Below are 22,243 nucleotides of genomic sequence, written 5' to 3'. Positions count from 1 at the left end.
AGGATAAATCGTTATCATCACGCGATTTCATAAAAATTTAAAACTCAAACGCTCAAAACATTTTTCCTATAATGACGCTTCAAATTTTTTCTATAGCTACGAGTATTTGAAGCAAAACTTATGGAAAACTTAGTGTTGAATTTTATAACCTTAGATATAAATACAAACAGTATTATGAATTTTGAATTACAAAATAATTTGCAAATATTCATGGTTTTGACGAAGTTTTGTCAATATTTGAAATTCAAATGCTAATAAAAATTTAATTTGAATTTCCGGTGGACATTTTTTTTGTGATAAAGATTGACAAATTTGTAAGTAATATTGTATTAAATTTCCAAATCTTAGATTTAAAAAGAAAATTTTTTATGAATTTCTAGCTTAAAACAATTTGCGAATTTTTGTGATGTTTACGTATTTTGTCAAAATTGAAAATTGTAATACTTATAAAAAAAATTGTGACCATGAATTTATTTTATTTTTCAACTGATATTGTAACAATATGTTAAGAGCCTTGTATTAAATTTTCAAGATTCTCTATCCAAAAAATAAATTTTTATCGATATTAATTAAAAACAAACCTAATAATGATCGAAAATTGCATATACCTATGAATAGTTTAACTTAAGTCAAAATTTTTTGAAAATTTCGTGGTAGATAGAATATACTTATATAAACATTCGGTGAAAATTTAATGTATCAATGGTCATTTTTTTTAAAGTTACATCAAAAATCAAAATCGATTTTGTCGAAAACTGATTGTATGTAAAATTTCCTGTTTTTCCCTTAATTTTTAGTTTGTTTATCCCGATTATTTAGAATTTTTTACTTTTAACTACCCAAAGTACCAACTAGAAAAAAATTTAGTTAAAATTTGAACTTTAAACGCTTATAAAAAAAAATAGTGCTTATGTATTTTTGATATTTTTCAACCAGTATTGTAAAAATGTGTAAGAAGCCTTTTATACATTTTCAAGCTTTTCTACCCAACAAATACATTTTTATCGATATTTACAGAAAAAAAAACTAAAAAAGTCGAAAAATATTCTGCTTTGGAATATGAAATTAACTTCTTTGTTGTCATTCAAATAAGTAAAAACTTAAAAAATTATAGGGATAAAAAATATTCAAAAATATAATTTTTAATAAAAATGTAATTTTTTAACAACTTGAAACTATGTAAAAAAATATTTTGAAAAAAGTCAATACTTTTTTAAATAATGAGTGTTGTTTGATAAAAGAATCACCCAATATGATGTTAATAAACATATTGTATATTAGTTTTCAACAATTATTATATGATAACACCATTGCATGAGACAAACTATTTTATTTGTATTAAATATAACACCTGACAAATACATTTTGTTTTGGCTATACATAAGTTATTTGTATTAACTATTTTATTATTTTATTTATTGAAGAAAAGTAGAAGGTGGAGGAAAATGATCAAGAATTATTTTTTTAATTTTTGGCGGAAAATGGACATATAATTGGAGGAAAAGGGTATCTTGTTTTTGAAGGAAAATGGCTACGCCCGTGATGTTGATGGTAAGTGAACCATCTATTTAGAAAATTAAATGTTTATTGCTAACGTACATACTACATCTCCCACTTGACAAAATTCTAAATTATGCATTCATTCATAGTAGGTATATACTATTTAAAGTACCCCCGAATAATATTTTTTAATTACAATAGTTTACCTAAAATTGTTATTTTTGACTATTTAATAGGTAATTTCATCCAAATTTGAACTTAAAATAACTATAAAAAAAAAACTGTGTTTGTATAGTTTTTAGATTTTTTTGCCCCAGAATCAACATTATTTCATGGACTTTGATTTTAATTTTCTATCCTTAGTTTTAAAAGTTAAACGTTTTAAAAAATTTTAACAACCAAAGAATTTATAAATTTTAAATTAATACATTTTGTAAAAAGTTGATCTCTAAATTATTTTTAAAAAAAACGTGCCTAATATGTATTTTTAATATTTTCCAACTGTTTTTATATAATATTATTATGGGGAACTTTATAATAAATTTTCAAGTCTTTTGATCCAATGAATAACATTGTAATGAATTTTTTAGAATAAAAAATTAAATAAATCGGAAAATTTCAAATGTCTAAATTACTTTAAAAAATTCAAAATATTATGGAAAAGTTATCAAGTATAGGAATTGATAAAATAAACATTTTTTGAAAATTTCAAGTTTCTACAATTATTCGTTTTAGAATAACCACAAAATAAGAATATTGGTACAAAAGAAATGGAGTGAATTGTTGTAATTTAAATGCTCATAAAAATTTAATTTGATTTTCAGAAGACATTTTTTATTTGATAAAAGTAGACAAACTCATGAAGAATCTTGTATTGAATTTTCAAATCTAAGATTTAAAAAGATAACTTTTATGAATTTATAATTCAAAATAAATTGCAAATTTTGGTGAATTTCACGTATTTTGTTAAAATTTGAACTTTAAATGCTTACTAAAAAAAAATTTAAACTATGTATTTTTAATATTTTTTAACTGTCGTTGTAATAATATATTAGGAGCCTTGTATTAAATTTTAAACCTTTTTTACCAAAAGAATAAAATATTACTGTCATTTATATATAAAAAAAAAAAACTAAAACGATTGAAAATTTCATGCGTCTATGGTAATTTGTTTTAGAGTTACACAAATATCAAAACTTAATTTTCTCAAAATTTGTTAGTCATAATTAAATTCATATAAAACAAAAATAATAATAAATAACAGAACCGAGTAGGTATAGTGAAAGAAATAATGTTAATCGCATTGGTATCATTCACAAATATACCTACCTAGTGGTTCGAGATCGCTAACTGGCTAACTATAGTTTATAATTCTGTACTTTTATAGTAACCACGCAATAACAAAATACGCTGTATTATTATAAAAAACTTAATAACTCATTTCTACTGAATCATAACAAATTTGTTAAAAGGATTTTAATTTATATAGTTAAATAGGACGATAGGTAGTTAACAATCTCGAAGGTATATTAATTATTCTTGATCGTTGATAGTTATAAGTATATTATAATTTATTTAGTTGTTTCAATTTAAATGTGGCCCTGCCATTGCTATATCGGGGTTGAAAACGGTGGTAGGTAAACGGTTTTTAAGTACTTACTTATACCTATTATGCCTAATAATATTATAATAGTACCTATCATAAGTCATAATAACTGAACAGACTAGATTTTATGATTATTTTAGTAGACGATCATCATCTAGCAGCTAAGCAGCCTAGTATAGGTATATAAACTATATAGGTGCCCTACTAACCAGTAACCGACTATGTAATACCAACTACTAGCCGACGTAACGACCTAACAATTTTATATTAAACTTTTGTAGATCGTAATATATGTCCTATGTCCTATATTAATAAGTTTTGACTTTTCGAGAAACGATCAACGTAAAAATATATTATAATATATATAAACTTTAAGGTCTGTTATATCATGTTGTTGTAAATACAACACAGTTATAAATTATAATGTTATTTATTAATATTATTATGTTGTGTTTTTGCAGGGGCGGACTGGGAGGCAGGGGCATAATTAAGGGGGGATGAGGGGGATATATCCCCCCAGAGCCTATATAATGTGTATATTTATAATATCTATATTAATTTGAAGCTTGTGGAATTTTAATATGTTTTATCGTGCTGACATCACGACGAAATATATTAAATATAATTATAGTATCAAGAAATCTATAAATTATTATTTAATTTAAAAGTAAATTTTGATTCTAATATATTCAAAATTTACATTTTGAAGAAATTATTATAATATTGTATAGGTACTAAATTGTGTAAAATTTTAAAGCACATTTATTAATACATTTTGTGTACATATATATTAGTTTAAGAATTTTTGATGAAATATTGTACTTGAAAATCTAAGTATTTTGTGTGGAAAAAAATGTTTATCCCCCCCTAAGACAAATTCCTAATTACGCCACTTGCCTCCCAGTGGGAGGTTGTCGGCCCAGGGAGAAATACAGCTTAGCGCCCCTAAATATTTTACTATATTATTACTATATCAGTTGTGATTTTGTAAACAATATGAATGTTTTATTGACTAAATATATTACAAGTTTATTATTGTTCGACGACCGGCCCAAATTTCATAATTTAGACCGGCCCAGGGGGATATTTCCCCCTAGCCCCCCTGGCCAGTCCGCCCTTGTGCTTTTGTCGATAAGACATCATTTAAAAAGTGAAAAGGACGTAAGTAGGCACGTAACACGTTTACACGTATATTCTTTCGTGAGTTCCATTGGTTGTGCCTTTGTAATTCGGTAGAGTGGGAAAAAGCACGTACACTCCTCTAGCAATATTACCGAAAGCCGTATTTATTTTTTAAGAGCATTAAAAGTAGGTACCTACAAAATTTATCGACATTAGATATTCACCAGTAAACTTACGATTTCTCATGAAGCGAATTTTTCATTATGTTGTAATTAATAAACGAAAAACTGTAGTTGCTTGAAATTTTTCCAAACGTTTATTCTGTAATATATGATAAATTATTTTATTATTTTCAATATTTTCAAGTTTTTTTTCCCTATTAATTTCTATAAATATTTTTCCATTGGGTCAAAAGACTTGAAAATTTAATGCAAATTGCAATGTCCCTCATTAATTGTTATAATAGTAGTTGAAATATATTAAAGATTCCGACATAGGAAAACATTTTTTCTACCTGAATATTTTAAGTTCATATTTTGACTGCAAAATTCAATTAGCTAAATATAATTAATAATGTATCAAAAATAGGTATTAGTAATAGTTTTATTGTTAGTTAAATGCTATCCCTAGTATACATTCCTTCTGTGACATAGAAAATTCCCAAGAATTTGAAAATATGGTTAGGTTAAAGGAATATAATTAAAGATTCCAAATATCATATTATTATGAATAGGTAACACTATACATCATTATTCGAGTAAAAAAGTGGGTGAGCACGCTTGATGATTAACTCTGAATATGATTTACCATTTAATTTAGTGATATATTTCTAGTTTAATCTAATAGGTGTCTAGGATATGGTTTTAGAAGATGAAGATTTTCTAAAGTCGTGGTCTAGGGTCTAGCCATAAACGATTGACCGATATAAAGCTATAGAATGTTTTTTAGCAATTTTTTATAACTGGGTCTAGTAAATACGATGGTTATTAACTCGTACTCGTTGACAACCAGGTAGGTGTGTAGGTAACCGTGGTCTGCAGACTGTCATCACTCGCGTCCGTATCATATCACAGAATAGATGAAATATGATCATATGCTGCCCGTGCTACCATGGTCTGTATTCAGTAACACTGACATTAATTTATCATGATTCATGATATGTATCAGTAAGTTATCAGTAGACAGTAGTTGTGTATGTGTTAAGTTTGTGTTTAGAATTTAGATTTCTAGAAATCTGTGATCGACGATATTAAAATAAATATTTCTTATTTCTTTTAAATTTTTATGTTAAATTACTAAATAATAATTAGTCATTACTATAAAAATAATAATATATAATAACATTATATTATTATTTAGTGATAAACTAATCAAGTATTTTCAATTTTGTATCTCGTTGAAAGATTGAAAAACAACTTACTAAGTTACTCTTTTTCATAATTTTTGATTTTTTAAAGCCTTGCTAAATTCTAATTTTATATTGTTCAATTTTAAACAATATCTTTCTGAATGGATAAATTTCACGATGCAAAGAGCTTTTCTTCTTCGAGTAAAAAAAATGCCAATGAAAGAGTAAGTCTGTGATGACACTTTCTAACCATAATAACATAATGGTTATGCATAAATTGTTTACAAATTTATATTTGAACTTTTGTAACTGTTAGTAGCTTATATTTATCCAATTATAAAAAGAACAATGATTGATTAATATGTGTTATGTCAGGCCACCAAAATTCTAGTGTTCAGGTACCTATTATAAATAAAAAAACACTAATATCATTATTATTTTTAGTGTGTTGATGCAGATTCTATGATTAAAAACATCATCTCTCAAGACACGTTTGTTGTTAATAAAGACCATCAATTGTATTCGGTAATAATCTTGATAAAATAATAGTAATAAATTAATAAATGTTAAGTTGTGAGGTTACCATACCCACATTTTTTGTCCCCATGTTACATGTGTGTTTCAAGTTTACCTTTAGCTTTGTAGCTATAGGTATTAGTTTTAATATTAGTGTGAATTGACCTCTATCATCAAACTTATAAGTAAGAACATTATAATATGTGTTTGAATTTCCATCTTTACAATACTTCAATGTTTAATCCAGTTATAAGCACTTATAAATTGCAATATCTTATACTTGTAGCTCTCTTAATAATTGAAATATCATATAAAACCGACACACTAACGGAAATTATTTTAAAATAATAATCGTATTAACATTAAAACATGAACTGCTGAGCATATTATATTTTATATAATATTTATAAGACGTAGATAAATAAGAAATATGGTTAATTGGTGTGGAATTATCTTAAGAGAACGCTAGTTTAAAAATAAGAGTGAATTAACCTATTATGAAATTTGATATTGAGACCATTGCCTGTTTGTATATGGGTTTTATGCGATAGTTCAATGTTGTAGTAAGAGTGTATTTTTATATTTTTACAGAATTTGCCAAAATGGATGATACCAAAATCTGGTTTCGTGCACCCATTGTATGAGCAGATTTGGCAGTATGTGAAATCTGATAGACGAGATAGAACATGTGATACTGATTTAGTTTCACAGTTATTGATGACTAGTGGTCTATCTGTTGATGTACTTGGTAGATTATGGTCTATGGCTAATGTTGGTGTTGAAGGATCGTTATCTCAACAGGAACTTTATATAATTCTGGCTTTAATTACGCTGGTTCAGGTAATATTAAAGAATTTAATACAGCAAAACCTTTATAATGAAATTGCATGGGACCAAAAAATTTTCCGTTATAAAGAGTTTTCTGTCATAGAGAGGTAGAAATTGCATATGTTATTTGCACTGGAACTATTGACGTTTTCCATTATAAGGAAGATTCCGTTTAATAGAGGGTCCGCTATAGAGAGGTTTTACTGTATAGGTAAATTGCACACATATGCTTTTATAGCATTAGTGGATAATTGCCACCCATAATACATGATGAGGACGAGGAGCATAAAATGAAGCACATAACTCCAATATCAAATAATATTATATTTTGGCAAATATCTAAAATTTCTTTGATTGACAATACAGTAGAATTTGCTTAATTGGGACACATTGGACGGTGACCTATTTGTCCCTATTTGACTGTCCCGATTAACTGAAAATTTTTTATTCACAGTTTGACCATGCATATGGAAAATAAGAAGTAATATTATGCTATTTACATAAGACTACCTACATTTATAATTTATATATTTACTATAAATTTTTTGTATTTCGAAAACAACTATTATCTTCATGGAATATGTATGTAGTAGTATGATAAAAATGATTGACAAAAATACATAAAATATTATATCATATTGTATGACATAAAATTGTTATATAAAATATATTAGAGGTATTGGAAGTAGATTAGATAAAAAAACAGGTTTGAACAGAATAAACTATGTTCCTTATAACCAATGGTTTGTCCCCAATAAAAGAAGTTAAATTGCCTAAAATGAATACATGCGTTTGGGACTCTGCCGATTTGTCTCTTATAAGGTGGTTATCCCTTTTATACGGTATCCCTACTAAGCGAACTCCACTGTATATCAAATACCAATATTAAATATAATTCAATATTTTCTACTTATAAAAAACTATTTAATTTATAAATGATAGTTTTTTTTTTTTTTAGAATGGCTATTCAGTGTCTAATGTGTCATTGTTGCAACATATTCATAAACCAATAATACCACAATTAAATTACACAATTATCGAGAAAAAACATAATGTATCAACAGTGAAATCAAATATTGAACATAAGCCACAACAACTAGCAAACAAAGGAAGTTGCATATCAAAAATTGACAATGAACATCAAAATATTTATACCAAAAACTTTCAACAGCCAAATTGTAACATCATTCCATCTAAAGAATGTGACCCTTTAGCAGTAACTTTCATAGAACCAAAAAATCAAATGTCTAAAATTATGTCCCCATTATCTACTAATCCTGAACCAAAATCTTTAGACTTTACTCCAGTGAATGATAGTTTTGAGACTTTCGATGATGAGTTTTCAGATTTCCAAAGTGCTCAATTCACAACCACTGACAATAAAAATAATCAAGAGTTTACAGATTTCCAATCAGCTTTTGATACATTATCTTTCAAAGAAAACACTAAGATTATTGATAAAACTCCTGAAGTGTTAAATGACACATCAGCAGATATTGTTTCAGGTTTGGTAGAAAACCAGCAAAATGTGACAACTAGCCAAGATGATTTTCTTGATAAATATGAAGTATTTCGGGCTTTGGCAGCAGAAACTGATAATGTTGAAAATATCATAAATAAAAATAATCATAATGATTCTTTGGAAGTAAAACCTGTTGAAAGTATTAAAGAGAATGATAATAATGATGTTTATGATGATGAATTTGGAGATTTCTTATGTGTTGAAGAAGTTTTAAGCAACAAACCTGACATTGAATTGGATTGGAAAAATGTACAAGTATGTATTTTTCATTTATACAACTAAAGTGATTATTAATTCCTTTATAATTTTTTGCTGATGGAATGAAGTTCAGTTAATTTTTTGACAAAAGAAAAACTTAATATTTTTTAATCTGTTTTGCCATCTTTAATTTATAAAATATATTTGTGTAGGTACAATGCATAAATAAATGTCTGGAGTTTTTGCTAGAAGGTTTCACTACATTTTCAAGTATATCTGATGAGAAAGTACTTATGGAAGTTATAAATCACGATAAAGGGATTAACTACATGACACGTATGTATAACTAATTGTAGTATTACTTGAGAATCGAGCAATTAAATTATTTTGATTCAAATGTTCTAGAATTGAATTTGATAAGTCAAATTTGTCAACGAATTCTTAAAAATTGTTATTGTTCATCTTTAGAAGAAAGATTAAATGATGTGTTGTCTAAGTTGGAAACATACTTAAATAATTGTACCTTTAAATCAACTAATAATATAGAGGTAAATTCAATAATCTATATATTGATATAAAATAAATTTTAACTAGCAAAAAAATTAGGTTTTAGGTTCAACAAAGGATTCCATACCATGTTATTTATGCAAATGCAATTGCAGTATAGATTCTACTGAATACATGTTAAACCTCTACCACTCATCTTGTATAAATTTTTTGATTAATTTTGTTCAAACTTCTCACCTTTCTGTTAAGTAATACTTAAATGTTTTATTTAAGGCTATTTTTTGCAATATCATAGCTCTACAGTTAACTTAAGCTAATTGTAGTAATTATTTTTTATTTTATTTATTGAATTGTTATTATATTAAATTAATTGTTTATTAAAGAAAATGTGATTTTTATTATACATAAATATGTTTATTCTAGTCTATTTTATTATTCAGTAAAACTATACTCATTGAAGAAATCAATTTTTATAATTTAATTTTTTGTGTAAAAAAAAACAGTATAAATACACAATAAACATAGAATACAGTTATAAATAATAATAATTAAATTGCAGTAACTACAAATAATCAAATAAATAACTATTAATTAACTAGATATAAAATATAAAACAACTAAAAAATAATAGCAAAATAGATATATAACTGTTACAGATATTACAGTTTAGTAATTTGAAATATAGGAGTATGATTAAATTTAACAGATGTTAAAATTAGATTAATTTTTAACACTCTGATAAAAGAATATAACAACTAAATTATCAATATTATGTAAATAATTTCAAAACTGCTAAATAAATATTTATTAATATTATCATTAGCTAATAATAATTGCCATTTAATGATTACACTATAGTGTGTTCTATATTATAATAATTTAAAGAAATCAGTCAGAATAAAACCTATTTATAACAAGTGGAAGTTAGTTTTTATTTTTTATTTTTTATTATTCATCTTTCTCCTCAGACTTTTCATCCTTAGATTCTTCATCATTTTTTAATAGCAATGGAAACATTCCCAAAAAGCACCCAAGAGTGACTCCAAGTGTTCTTCCCTAATGATAATAAGACTTTATGTATATCAATTTAAAACTAAGAATTAGGCAAATAGTATTAAATACTAAAACCAAAGTATAAATGAGAAAGTTATAACTTTTTATTTCAAATGATTATGACATAGTACGTATCAGGCGCGAATCCAGAAAAATTTAACAGGGGGTGCTCAAAAAAAAAAAAAAATTGTTGTTGCACCTTACTATTTATTTAAATATTACCATTTAATATTTGATTTATTAGTGTTAACTTTTTTTCCATAATAATTGTTATTGGTGCTTTCCGCCGTCGACGCGTGTCGTTACATACGAGTATACTTCGAAAACAATTAAAAATAATAGTTATTATTGTCGTATGTGACGGTGATAACGAAAAGCACCGATATTATTATTATTTTTATTTTGAAAAATAACAAATAATTTAATTTATAACATAAATTTATTTTGTTGGTGGCTAGATGACAGGGGGTGCCCGAGCACCCATAGCCCCCCCCCCTGAATCCGCGCCTGGTACGTATACATTTCATTCTCAAAAAATGATAAATATTCATAGAAACTTTAAAAAAATATTGTTTTCTTGTAATTTAATTTGAAAATAGTTAATATTTCTTAGCAAAAATACCAACAAATTTTAATAAAATCTTATTTACTCCTCAGTTATTACATTTGGTTTTAGATATTTTTAACCTTACTAAATTAGCAGCTTGTCTACTACAATTCATATCCAATTGAATAGGTGTTAGATTTGGAGGTTTTAAACCAAGTTTGATTACCAATTGTTCCACATAATATGAAGAGCCAATTCCAAGAATATCAGAAAAAGTATTACCAATTGCAGCTGCAGCCATTGTCGATATAGTAATAACAGCACCAACTGTTCGTTCAATTGATTCACCCTAAAAATTGAAATTTAGCTATACACACATAAATATTACATACTTATAATAGTAGAACTAATATACTAAAAATTATTTACACATATTAACATCACCGAGTTGTCCAAAAATCCAAACATAATGAAAGGAATAGCATTTTGCAATCCCACTATAGAAGAAAAAAATTGATCAAATAACATACATTTTAAATAATTAATTACATACCTCTAAATAATTGTGCTCTAGTTGGTTCTGGTACAGTTTCCGCTAATTTAAATTAAATGTTAAACAGGATTAAAATATAAATGTAATAATAATCACACTATTTAAAATTTTTTTTTACAAGTGTAATGGTTAATATTTAGTGATAATTATCTTACTATTGGTTTCTTCTGTCCATTGTAAGAAATAAATAATATTTAAAACAAAAATATTAGTATTAAAGTGATGAATTAGCAATAATATTATAATATGTATTTAGTATAAAAGCTAAGTAGGTAGGTACCGTATTTTTTTAATAGCCATTCTTCTGGCAATGGACAGTAAGAGCCTGTTGCATCTACATCTCCTAGTTCAGGTACTTTACTGGGGCGCCCAAACTTTGAACGCCATCTGAATCCTGCCAATTGACCTATAGATCAGTATAGACGAGTTATTTTTAATTTCAGCACATAGTTAGATAATGTTAAACATTTTTTACTAAAAAAGATAAATTTATGTATGATGAAAGTATAAAGATTTCATGCAAAACAGTCCAAAACATGATAGCTTTACAAGATACTGAACCTTGATATTCCGCTTTAGTCTCTTCTGATTCGTAATGATTTAGGCACCAAGCCAAATTGTCTCTTTCTTCATTTGTCAATTTCATCACTAATGCATGAGCCTTTTCCTTAGACAATGACTTATCATTATCCTGTTCAGAGTTAGTAGTTGCAGCTGTACATAGTCGACTGATCATGGGAACATTTTTTATTCGGCTGAATTCCCACATACATATGGTATTTTTCCACATTTTATTTGATATTGAACACATTTTTAATTAATACTCGAAAAACTTTTAAAATTATTAAGTTAATGGATTTTAATAATATTAAATGTACTTTCCAAAGTATAAAGGACTGTGGCATAAATTTCAGTAAACAGTAATTAATACAACACTATCTAAATATCTAATGGTAACTTAAGTAGGTAACGATAATAATACAAATTGGTTGGATACAATATTAAAATATATTAATGAAATACTAAGAACTATTCAGTAAAATCACAAACTCTAATCACTAAAGTATTTAAAGTATTTAATGTATTATCATCTAATAGTTGGAAGTTATAACATTATAAGCATTGATTTTTATTGAACAGTAGCGAATGCTCAATGTATATCTTCATCATTCACCCACATAAAAATGTATCAACTATGTATAAATATATCTATACCAAGATAGATATATGTATTAAGTCAACTGACAACTACGACCCACAGCCCACAGCGGCACAGCCTCACCCACTCACCCAGAAGGACGTCTGTCGTCTACCCATAATGATTCAAATCAATACTTTTTTATTTATGATAATAAATCCATACCGGGTATTCGTTACCCTTACCACGATACACCAACGAATCTAAATTGAGAAATTGACCTCCGAAATGAATCTCTGTAATCAGTATTAGATAGCAGGAAATTGTCGCACTAGCGCTCCTATGTTGTAGTGACCATAAAATTCAGTCATAAATAAATAATAATGCAGTTATTCTTTAAAGTTTAAATGTAAATCTAAAATTTTAGTTCGGTCATAGCATAGAACAGCGTTTCCCAAACCATGGGTTAGGTTAGGTTATTACATTTTTTTGATGGGTCGCGACTTGCGGTTACGATTACAGTTATTTTAGTCGTAAATTGATAAATTGTATTAATAACTAGGTAGTATTGTAGAATAAATGACGTAAAGTTATTACGATTATGGAATTTTTTTCATCTTATCTGTAAATGTGCTAGTGTCGCTAGTGACAACTAGTGATTTGTCGATGCGATCGGTCTCGGTCGTTTGTTCATAATCCACAATATGCTGTTGAGCAACGAGCGGTACATCGAGACTATGAAAAGTTTAAATTTATGATTAAAAATTTGCGAAAAAGGATTTTCTACCACGGCCAATATTAAAACAAAACAAAGAAACAGATTAGATGTCACACATGCCATGCGCATCAGTTTATCTGAAATTGTACCCCAGTGGGAAATTTTATGCAGTGTCCAAAATCAAAATTCACACTAAATTTTCTATTCTACTAATTTTTTGAATTTTTTTATTATTTATTCATTAATTAAGTTATTATTATTCAGTATATTGTATTCGTATTGTATTTTATAAAAAACTCAATGATAAAATGGATTATAGTAAAAATCTTATTTATTTACGGCATACTTTTTTTTTTAAGGAGGGGGGGGGGGGTTGCGTACTTTATAAAGATTAAATGTATGGGTCGCCATTGCAAAAAAGGTTTGGAAACGCTGGCATAGAACATAGTCACTATGACATAATATAAGCGATATAATATAATGTAATGTTTAATCACAGATTGTTTAAAATTGAATCTATTCTGTGGTTTAATACTGAGTTTTGAGACTATAATAAAATTGTCTATAATATTTTTAAATATTATTTATATAATAATATATTATAATATAAAATATATATTTATACAAGGTGTCCCGCTAGTATTTACCCATTGCGATATCTAACGAAATAATGGAGATATCAAAATTCTGGTTTTTCAATTTCATTTTTAAATTTATTTTAATGTTTGGGTAAAAAAGTTAATAAATATATTTTTTTATTTAATTAATTCCAAAAAAAATAAAGATAGGCATTTTGTAGAGTTTATTTTCCTGAAAATATTGACGTTTCAACATTTTATTTTCATTAATTTCCTGATTTTTGATATTTTTTCTAGTTTTGAAGAAATTAAGTATGATAATAAATTTATAACTATTAGGAACACGGAAAGATTCGGCCGGCTGTATGGGAATGCGCGCGGCGTGGCGGGTCACATGTTTGATAGCATTATGGTGTTAAATAATTCGCAATTTTTCTGGAAACTAAAAAAAATCAGGATATTAAAAATCAGGAAATTAATGAAAATTTTGAAACGTCAATATTTTCAGAAAAATAAACTCAACAAAATGGCCATCTTTAATTGAAATAATTAAATAAAAAAATATAATTTTAAATTTTTTTTAGCAAAACATTAAAATATGAAATAATTATAGTTTTTATCCCTGTGAGTCTTATTACAAAGCCAGAATTTCGATATCACCATTCAGTGTCGTATTTTGTGGGGGGGGATGTCCTCCATGTCTTGATACCCCCCGACATTTAAAAAAAAGTCCTAATATATTGGACATTAGTGTTGTCACTTATTTTATAGTATACTATTTTTATCTAATGTAAAACTTCTTGTCAATTCCTAACGTATTAATTTGTTAAAAATTAATTCAATGTCTTTTTACATTAGTAAATAATAACTAAAAATGTTGTTTTTGAGGTTCAATAAATGTTAACACCCCCCGAGAAATCAACCAAAATACGCCACTGTCACCATTATTTCGGGAGATATCGCAATGGGTAGATCCTCACGAGTCACAGGATACCCTGTATGTCCCATTGACGCATAAATGCATAATGACATAATGTATTTTTGCATTTGTATTTTATTCTTATACTTTCTTAGTATATTTAAGTACAAGGGCTATGGATTTCATCTTCGTGCTCTAATTAATTAATATCTAAGATTCTGAGCGCTCCGCTGAATAATATATTGATTTTACAATGAAACGTTTTTATTTTTGTGTCTGTGTCTGATTATTATACTTTTTTCCTAATGTCATTCGGTAAAATATTCCTAACAATTGGATATTTATCAATAACTGTACATTTGTACAATTGCAGACAGATTTATGTTAATCAAAATCCATCAGTTATTCATTATTTACTTTAAATTTATATCTTATACTAGTTATACTTTTATGGTTTTTCAAGCATTATATATAATGCATAGTATTTTTGTAAAGAAATATGAACATTTTTATCATTGACATTTAACATTATATCAGTTAGGTAGACCATACGGAATGGTTTTTCATGTTGGAGTTATATTCATCAAGATTGAATGTTTGAACTTTTAATTAATTTAAATTACTTTTGCAGTTAAAATCATTAAAACTAAATGCGGTTTTTTATTGTGAGATAAAAAATTAAGTCATAAATCTAGTTTAGCACTCACGCGTAATTTTTTATTTTTTTTTTCGGAAACCTATGTATTTCAACGAGTTTTGAACGATGGTGCAAAAATAAAATGGGCTAGTGGGTACGCTCTGCTGTACAGTATAGAGATGAAGAGTAGATCACAATAATGAATGTGTTAAATTTGAATGCAATGAAAGGTATCATTGTATGCGAAAAACAATTATGAACGAAGATGATTTGTCAGTTTAAAATATATTATATTTTATAGGCGCATAATTTCAAATGTAATTTTTTTTTTTTATTAGCTATTAGTATAAAACTATGATAGCTCAACATTTACAATCTATACATTATACAACATAATACCTACATTACATTATAATATTATATAACAAAGCCAGCATCCAAAATGTAATTTTATACGCTCTCAAAATGTTTTCGATATTGACTTTGGAGTTTTTTTTACAGTTACCTATTTGAAGAAAAAGTTATGAAGAATCTTGTGTTGGGTTTCTTAACCTTAGATATTTATCACAATAATTGTATGAATTAACTTCATAATTCCATACAAATTTTTGCGGTTTTGACATATTTCGCAAACAATTAAACTTTAAATCCCTATAAACAAAAATTGTGACTATAACGATTTTTTATTTTTTTTTTTACTACGATAAGTAAGACTTATAATAAACCTTGTATTAAATTTTAAAGATTTTTTGGGTAGGCAAATTTTTTTATAAACATTAAAAAAAATTGATTTTGTCGAAAACTGATTATGTGTAAAAATTCACCATTGCACCATCGTTCTAAACTCGTCGAAATACATAAGTTTCCGAAAAAAAAATTGAACAATTCGCGTGGGCGATAAACTAGATATCTTCCAAACTTAAATTCCGAATGTTAAAAAACAAAAATAAAAAATATTTTTTAAACTGGAGCCCTGTTTACATATCAAACCCTACTAATGTCATAAGTGCTTATCGAACGTAAATACTTTTATATGGAAATGTAATCCTTATTTAACTTCATGTTAATTATTTCTACAAGACAATGCTGATTTGTCGACAAAACATTAAATTCTTATAGCAGTAACTAATTACACATTTTTTAATACGGAAAACAATATTATTCAAATTTAAAAAAATGCCATTTTGCTTTGAGGGGTATGATATTGGTAACCCAACATGCACTGTCTACCGCTGTAAGCTTTTCTCTTATCAGTATATTAATATTGCTAGCCTACTATAATTGTTAAACCATTATCGTTTTTACTAATTTTTTCCAGGTAAATATCAAATATAATTTGTATTTTTAAATATAGTTACTAAAACAAAAGTTGAAAAATTTGAAACTAAAATTATATTATATGATAGATTTTTTGATTTCATTAATCATTATTATTTATTTGCATTGATTTGTTATTTTTTATTGTTAATTTTCATAATGTTTGTATTTTGCTATTAGTTTTTACTTTTTAATGATATTCATTAATCCTTTAATATCTATTTAAAAGCTTATATTATTACAATATGAAAAAACAAATTCGTATTAGAATCGACATTTCTTCAAATGGTTAGTTTTTATTTTTATGAATTTTAATAATTTACATTAGCTTTATCTGTAAACCGCAATGACTTTTTTCAAATATGAATTATCTGAATCAATATAAAATCCCTTCACTAAACACAATGCACCAAAATCATTTTTCTAATCTAACAAATAAAAATTGTTCAACCCGTTTGAACCACCAAACAACTCCAACTATTGTTGACCGCATTGTTTTTCCACAAATGGTTAATGATGTCAGGTAATTGAATGAATTTTAATTTTTGTCTGAAAGTTCGGTATATTAAAATATATTACATTATATTTTAGGTACCAATCAAGTAACATATTTGATCCAAGACATTTAGATCTACAAAACACATTGAAATTAGATACTCATTTCAATGGTAATGTGGATTTTTTTAAAAATCATGACAAAAATGAGTTCTATGACAATTATAGATACACGGAACCACAGTTACCTTCAAAACAAAATTCTTATAAAAATTATAGTCGCTCACAGGTTCTTGAAGTTAAAGCAAGGATATCAGTAGATGTATCTACTATGACCGATCCTTTAACATTAGAAGAGCAAGAAAGGCTTGGTCAATGGGAAGGTTTTGCTGCTGTTCAGTCTGGTAATAAAGTTGCTGAATACCTGACTAGTCTGAGAGAATTTCTTAAGGTAATAAAATAAAATAAGCAATTTATTTTAATCTTTTGTTTGGTACCCAGAAGTGTCTTTTAAAGCTTTTATAATTTTCATATTAAATTTAGTGATCAGTTTAAATATTTAAAATTTTTTTAATAGTTATCTCCTCCACAAGAAGGGAAAAGAAGACAAGGATTAGGTGATGTTAGAATAGTTACATCACCTGATGGTTCTCGGTTGTATTGTTGTTCTGAATGTTTAATGGCATATACAGATAAAACAGTTTTGGAACATCACTTAGCCAATCACAAGGTAAAAAGTTATTATTCAAATTTAAATTTAAATTAAATATGTTTTAATAATTATTTTAAGTTTAGGTAGAGCGTAGATTTATATGTATGGAATGTGGAGCAGGATTAAAACGAAAAGAGCATTTAGATAGACATCAATTAAGTCATAGTGATCAGAGACCATACACCTGTGCTGCATGTCCTAAGACCTTCAAGCGTAATGAACATTTAGCTCGACATTATATTGTACATTCTGGAGAAAAAGCACATGTCTGTGTAGAGTGTGGAAAGGCATTTTACCGCCGTGATCATTTACAAAAACACGTCCAGGGTCATATTACTAAAAGACTCAAAGCAGTAATAAACGCTGTTGTTTAATCAAAATAATAATTAGTTTAAGCTCACATTATTATAGTGCCTTTCTTTACACATCTAGTCATTATTATTAATCTGTATGTTATTCTGAATATATTAGTGACATATTTTAACTCTGATTCAATTATATCAGAGACTATTTAATTGTTTCGTATAAATTTTATAGCCATCAAATTTAATCTGGAAATAATATTAAAATAACAAAGATTTATCACATAACATTTTATATTATTTTACAATTGTTATAAAAACTTACACTTATATGCAATATTAATGTATACTATATTATATTGATGGTTAAAAAATCTTACAGGACAATTAATGCGCAATGGCTTAATTAACTAAAGAGAAGAAAGGTGTAAAAAAGTAAAAATCTGACAGAAATTTGGATAGTTGTAAAAATAAAATAGTTGGATAATGATTCTAAATCACAGTTGATAATCTTTAATTATTAAATTAAACTATTTAAATAATTATTTAAACCCTGAAATGTAGTTCTAAATAACATTTATTTCTGTGTTAATAAATATTAAAACTTTTTATATATTTGGTGAATTTAAAAAATAGTTTAGAAAACTAAAGTTAACTTGTAATAACAACTTTGTATATTTAAAAAAATATTATTAACAAATGATAAAAAATGCTTATGATTATTCATAATTATTGTTTATTACATTTAAAAACAAACTATATTTTATTAGATTCAGCAATAGTTGGGTTTGTACTTAGTGTATTAAAATTTGTTATATTTTGTTATAATATTATTATATTAGTTACCATATAATATTATGCACAGTTACCTAATCTGAAATTATTATGTAATACTGTATTAGTTCATGAATTATGTATCTAAATTTTAACTATAATATGTTTATCATACAAATGTTTTTGTTTAAATTTAACTATTTATAATATGTTGATAACTGGATATATCATTCCAATCCAAAATAGTGAGATTGTAAAAATGCTATAAACTATAATTAATGATTTATCTAATTGATTAGTTCTTTGAAAACCTGCATTGTATAATGATACTTTTTAATAGTGTGAATATTAAAATGTATGTGTATAAAAATACTTTAAATGTTTAACTTGTAATATGTTGTTATATCAAATTTTTGAAGTGAAACTTCTTTCTTAAGGTGGGTGGAAAAAAAATCGTAACAAAAAATGAAAAGCATCAATTGTTGCTATAGTGACAGATGTTCACCTTAGTTTTTTTTATAAAAATCTAAATATATATATAATCTATAATTAATTTATAATTTCATTGGCCCAATACTTACGAAAGAAATTTTACATTCCCAGAGCGTAAAGATAGACTCAAACACTTTCGTGTAGTTTTTAAAACAATAATAAGCAACAAAAAGGTTATTTTCACTTTTATTATTTGGATTTCAGACTGATGCAGAATATAGTCTATTTATGTTATATTTTAGATTTATAGATACAGATAATAATAATAATAAATTAACAATAAATATCTAATATGGACAAGTTTAATTTGATTGTTTTTTTAATTGTTAAGACCATCGTAATTATAAATTATTTGTTGAATTTAGTGAGCATTTAAAAAAATGTAACTCTACATTATAATAGTTTACTACAAATGGACCATCATACATTTATTTTCAAACCATAAATATTTATTTTTCAAAATAAATATTAAATGTGTCAGATTTTAAATTCATCTATTTCATATTAATTAGATTATTTTATAACTTACAACTACTTTTTAATTAATAAATTATACACAGAATTTCTTCTAAAATCTTCTCTAATTCGCTTTGCTGATATTTTGTGGTCACTTCCAATAAGTCCTCTTTGGTAAGCATTAACATCTAAAAGTTTTCTTCTTGGTATATGTTTTAAAGCATTCACCCAATTATTGTCAATTTTTAAGTCTGCCATAATCATAATCATCTAAAAAAAAATTGTTAATATTTATAAATACAATGTACAAGAGTAAAGAATTTAATCAATTGTATATTGATAAATCATGAATGTTTATTTAATAAAAGGTTTAAAATGTAAATATACTTCCAAATCCTTTTAGTAAATAAATCTTAATAATATAGGTTAACAATAGTTAACATACTTGATTAATAGTTAAATTTTTGGTTCCTTGTTTCCAATCTAAATATAAATCAAGTGGTAATTTGGCCATTCTTATTTTATCTCGTTTCCCCTTAGCTAATGATAAAGGCTCAACTTTCATCTTATCAACCATTGCACCTAAAAAATTAAAACATTGAAATTCAGCATAATAATAATTTTTATTTATTTACAAACAAATTTTTTTTTTGTAGTAAAACTTTAAACTTACCAATTATATATACATCATCATGATTGTATTCTTTAAGTTCTTCATTACAATGAGGAGTCAAATACACAAGCTTCTCTCTTGGATAAAGATCTAAGTAACTTTTTTTGGTATAATTTAAAGGGAACGTAGGGTCATCAATAGTTGGTATTGTTTTAGATAAACATTTGAATACTGTACCTTCTCTATCAACATTACAAAATATAATATTAAAAGGATCTTTATGGGTACGATTGTAGGACCACATTAACAGTAATTGTTTAGCACAATTTGTTTGTTCCTTCAGAGACATGTGCCCATCATAACTACAATCAATTAATATGTCTTGTCCATACAACATAGCTTCACATAAACGGTAATTATAAAGAGAATTCATTTGCTTTTCATAAATTCTATGAAACATACTATTTCTCAATAATCCGTACTCAATGTGATTATTTTTTGGTTCATTTTCATATCGCTCTAAGCGTTCAGCTCTTTTTTCTAATTTGCGCACAATACGGTTTTCTTTTTTTTTTTCAATCAAAAACAAGTATCTTAAGTGTTTCATTCGTGATGACCTGCTACTTAATTGTAGTAAGCTTTGCCATTGATCTACTCTGAGGCGGCTTGGTATTTGTTCTCCACTCTCATACAGTAAATCAATCTCTAAGATTAGACGCTTTAATTTTGACAATGTTTCTTCATCACCTCCAGTAATTGAATCATAATCTATATCATCAAATGGTTTTGGTGTACTTGGTTCATGATTTAATGTATCGGAAGGATCTTTTGGTTTAATACAATAATAACGATTTGCACTAGTTACTGGTACACACAGTTTTAATGAAGTAGAGTATTTTGATCCTTCAACTAAACTTTTAGTATGATATCCCAACTTACTTAATATTCGAAGTCCACATCTGGATATTAACATTTTAAAATATAATTTAGAATTAGTTGAAAATTATTTTCAACAATATATTTAAATACGAATATTTAATAATTAACAAATATTTTTTTATGACTTGAGTGTATACCGTAAAAAACTTAAAACAAATATTATACTTAAAAATTTAAAACCACAAATAATTTAAATTTCAAAACTAAGCCATAACATAATTTCATAACCCTTAAAATCAGATTACATTTTTACAAATGTATGATAATGTTATCACTAGTTTTCATTTATAGCCGTAGTAATAATATTATCATTTATAATTTATATTATGTATATTTAAATTATCTATATAATCCTTTAGGGCATACAGTATTTTATTTTATATTTTATTGTTTGTTTTAGGTTTATTATTACAATAAAAATGCACAAGCATATTCTCTTTTTTTTGTTCAAAGAACACAGGCCATAGACATATTAATGTAATAGATCTATTTATACTATTTGTTGAATGTTATACCAAAATGACCGGGGGTACTTTAAATTTTTAGACTATACCAATACACAATACATTATTATATTTCATACACAAAATGATACTATCAAATTTTTTCGGTAAAAATGAATTTTACCTACTGCAGTTGGAAGTACTTATGAATAGTAAAATAAATTATACAATCACATTAATATGTTCAATTATACCTAGGAATATTATAGGCTGACAGACAGGATTTTTTTTTGTCTACAATGGTTTTATATTATTAATATATCTCTTTCAGTGACTTATAAACTTTATACTTATACAGTTATACACCTAATTTAGTATTGAACATTTCTCACTTTAACCTGTTTTTTTAG

At 26.1% G+C, this 22,243-nt stretch overlaps 4 protein-coding genes across 8 annotated transcripts; 2 read left to right on the top strand and 2 right to left on the bottom strand.

The window, feature by feature from the left end:
• Window positions 1–5,284: 5,284 nt before the first annotated feature.
• LOC107161825 (uncharacterized) lies at window positions 5,285–9,564 on the top strand. Of its 4 annotated transcripts, none has more exons than XM_015508404.2 (7): window positions 5,285–5,394; window positions 6,021–6,101; window positions 6,684–6,932; window positions 7,879–8,697; window positions 8,853–8,976; window positions 9,046–9,188; window positions 9,247–9,564. In XM_015508404.2, the coding sequence occupies exons 2-7, from the start codon at window positions 6,039–6,041 to the stop codon at window positions 9,397–9,399; spliced, it is 1,551 nt and encodes a 516-aa protein (XP_015363890.2). In that variant the 5' UTR covers window positions 5,285–5,394; window positions 6,021–6,038; the 3' UTR covers window positions 9,400–9,564. The 4 variants fall into 4 exon arrangements, with proteins under 4 accessions (XP_015363890.2, XP_089074991.1, XP_015363889.2 ...); XM_089218865.1 differs by lacking the exon at window positions 5,285–5,394 and adding an exon at window positions 5,455–5,800 and having other exon boundaries at window positions 9,254–9,564; XM_015508403.2 differs by lacking the exon at window positions 5,285–5,394 and adding an exon at window positions 5,458–5,800.
• Window positions 9,565–9,601: 37 nt separating this feature from the next.
• LOC107161829 (transmembrane protein 65) lies at window positions 9,602–12,604 on the bottom strand. Of its 2 annotated transcripts, XM_015508411.2 has the most exons (7): window positions 11,862–12,604; window positions 11,581–11,706; window positions 11,456–11,467; window positions 11,301–11,342; window positions 11,177–11,244; window positions 10,893–11,096; window positions 9,602–10,203 (listed from the first exon to the last, which is right to left on the bottom strand). In XM_015508411.2, exons 1-7 carry the CDS (start codon window positions 12,109–12,111, stop codon window positions 10,096–10,098), a joined length of 810 nt encoding a protein of 269 aa, XP_015363897.2. In that variant the 5' UTR covers window positions 12,112–12,604; the 3' UTR covers window positions 9,602–10,095. The 2 variants fall into 2 exon arrangements, with proteins under 2 accessions (XP_015363897.2, XP_015363898.2); XM_015508412.2 differs by lacking the exon at window positions 11,456–11,467 and having other exon boundaries at window positions 11,862–12,603.
• A 4,024-nt stretch (window positions 12,605–16,628) lies between these two features.
• On the top strand, window positions 16,629–19,688 carry LOC107161836 (uncharacterized). Its single transcript, XM_015508419.2, has 4 exons — window positions 16,629–17,130; window positions 17,199–17,553; window positions 17,680–17,832; window positions 17,898–19,688. The coding sequence occupies exons 1-4, from the start codon at window positions 16,970–16,972 to the stop codon at window positions 18,186–18,188; spliced, it is 960 nt and encodes a 319-aa protein (XP_015363905.2). The 5' UTR covers window positions 16,629–16,969; the 3' UTR covers window positions 18,189–19,688.
• Window positions 19,689–19,795: 107 nt separating this feature from the next.
• On the bottom strand, window positions 19,796–21,602 carry rswl (tRNA methyltransferase roswell). Its single transcript, XM_015522254.2, has 3 exons — window positions 20,512–21,602; window positions 20,284–20,420; window positions 19,796–20,108 (listed from the first exon to the last, which is right to left on the bottom strand). Exons 1-3 carry the CDS (start codon window positions 21,422–21,424, stop codon window positions 19,914–19,916), a joined length of 1,245 nt encoding a protein of 414 aa, XP_015377740.2. The 5' UTR covers window positions 21,425–21,602; the 3' UTR covers window positions 19,796–19,913.
• Between the last annotated feature and the right edge of the window lie 641 nt (window positions 21,603–22,243).

The sequence above is a fragment of the Diuraphis noxia genome, unplaced genomic scaffold (assembly GCF_037042655.1).
Source record: "Diuraphis noxia isolate RWA-SAM2 unplaced genomic scaffold, SU_Dnox_SAM2 contig0002, whole genome shotgun sequence".
Classification (NCBI taxonomy): Eukaryota; Metazoa; Arthropoda; class Insecta; order Hemiptera; family Aphididae; genus Diuraphis; species Diuraphis noxia.
This window is presented reverse-complemented; position numbering and strand designations above follow the sequence as displayed.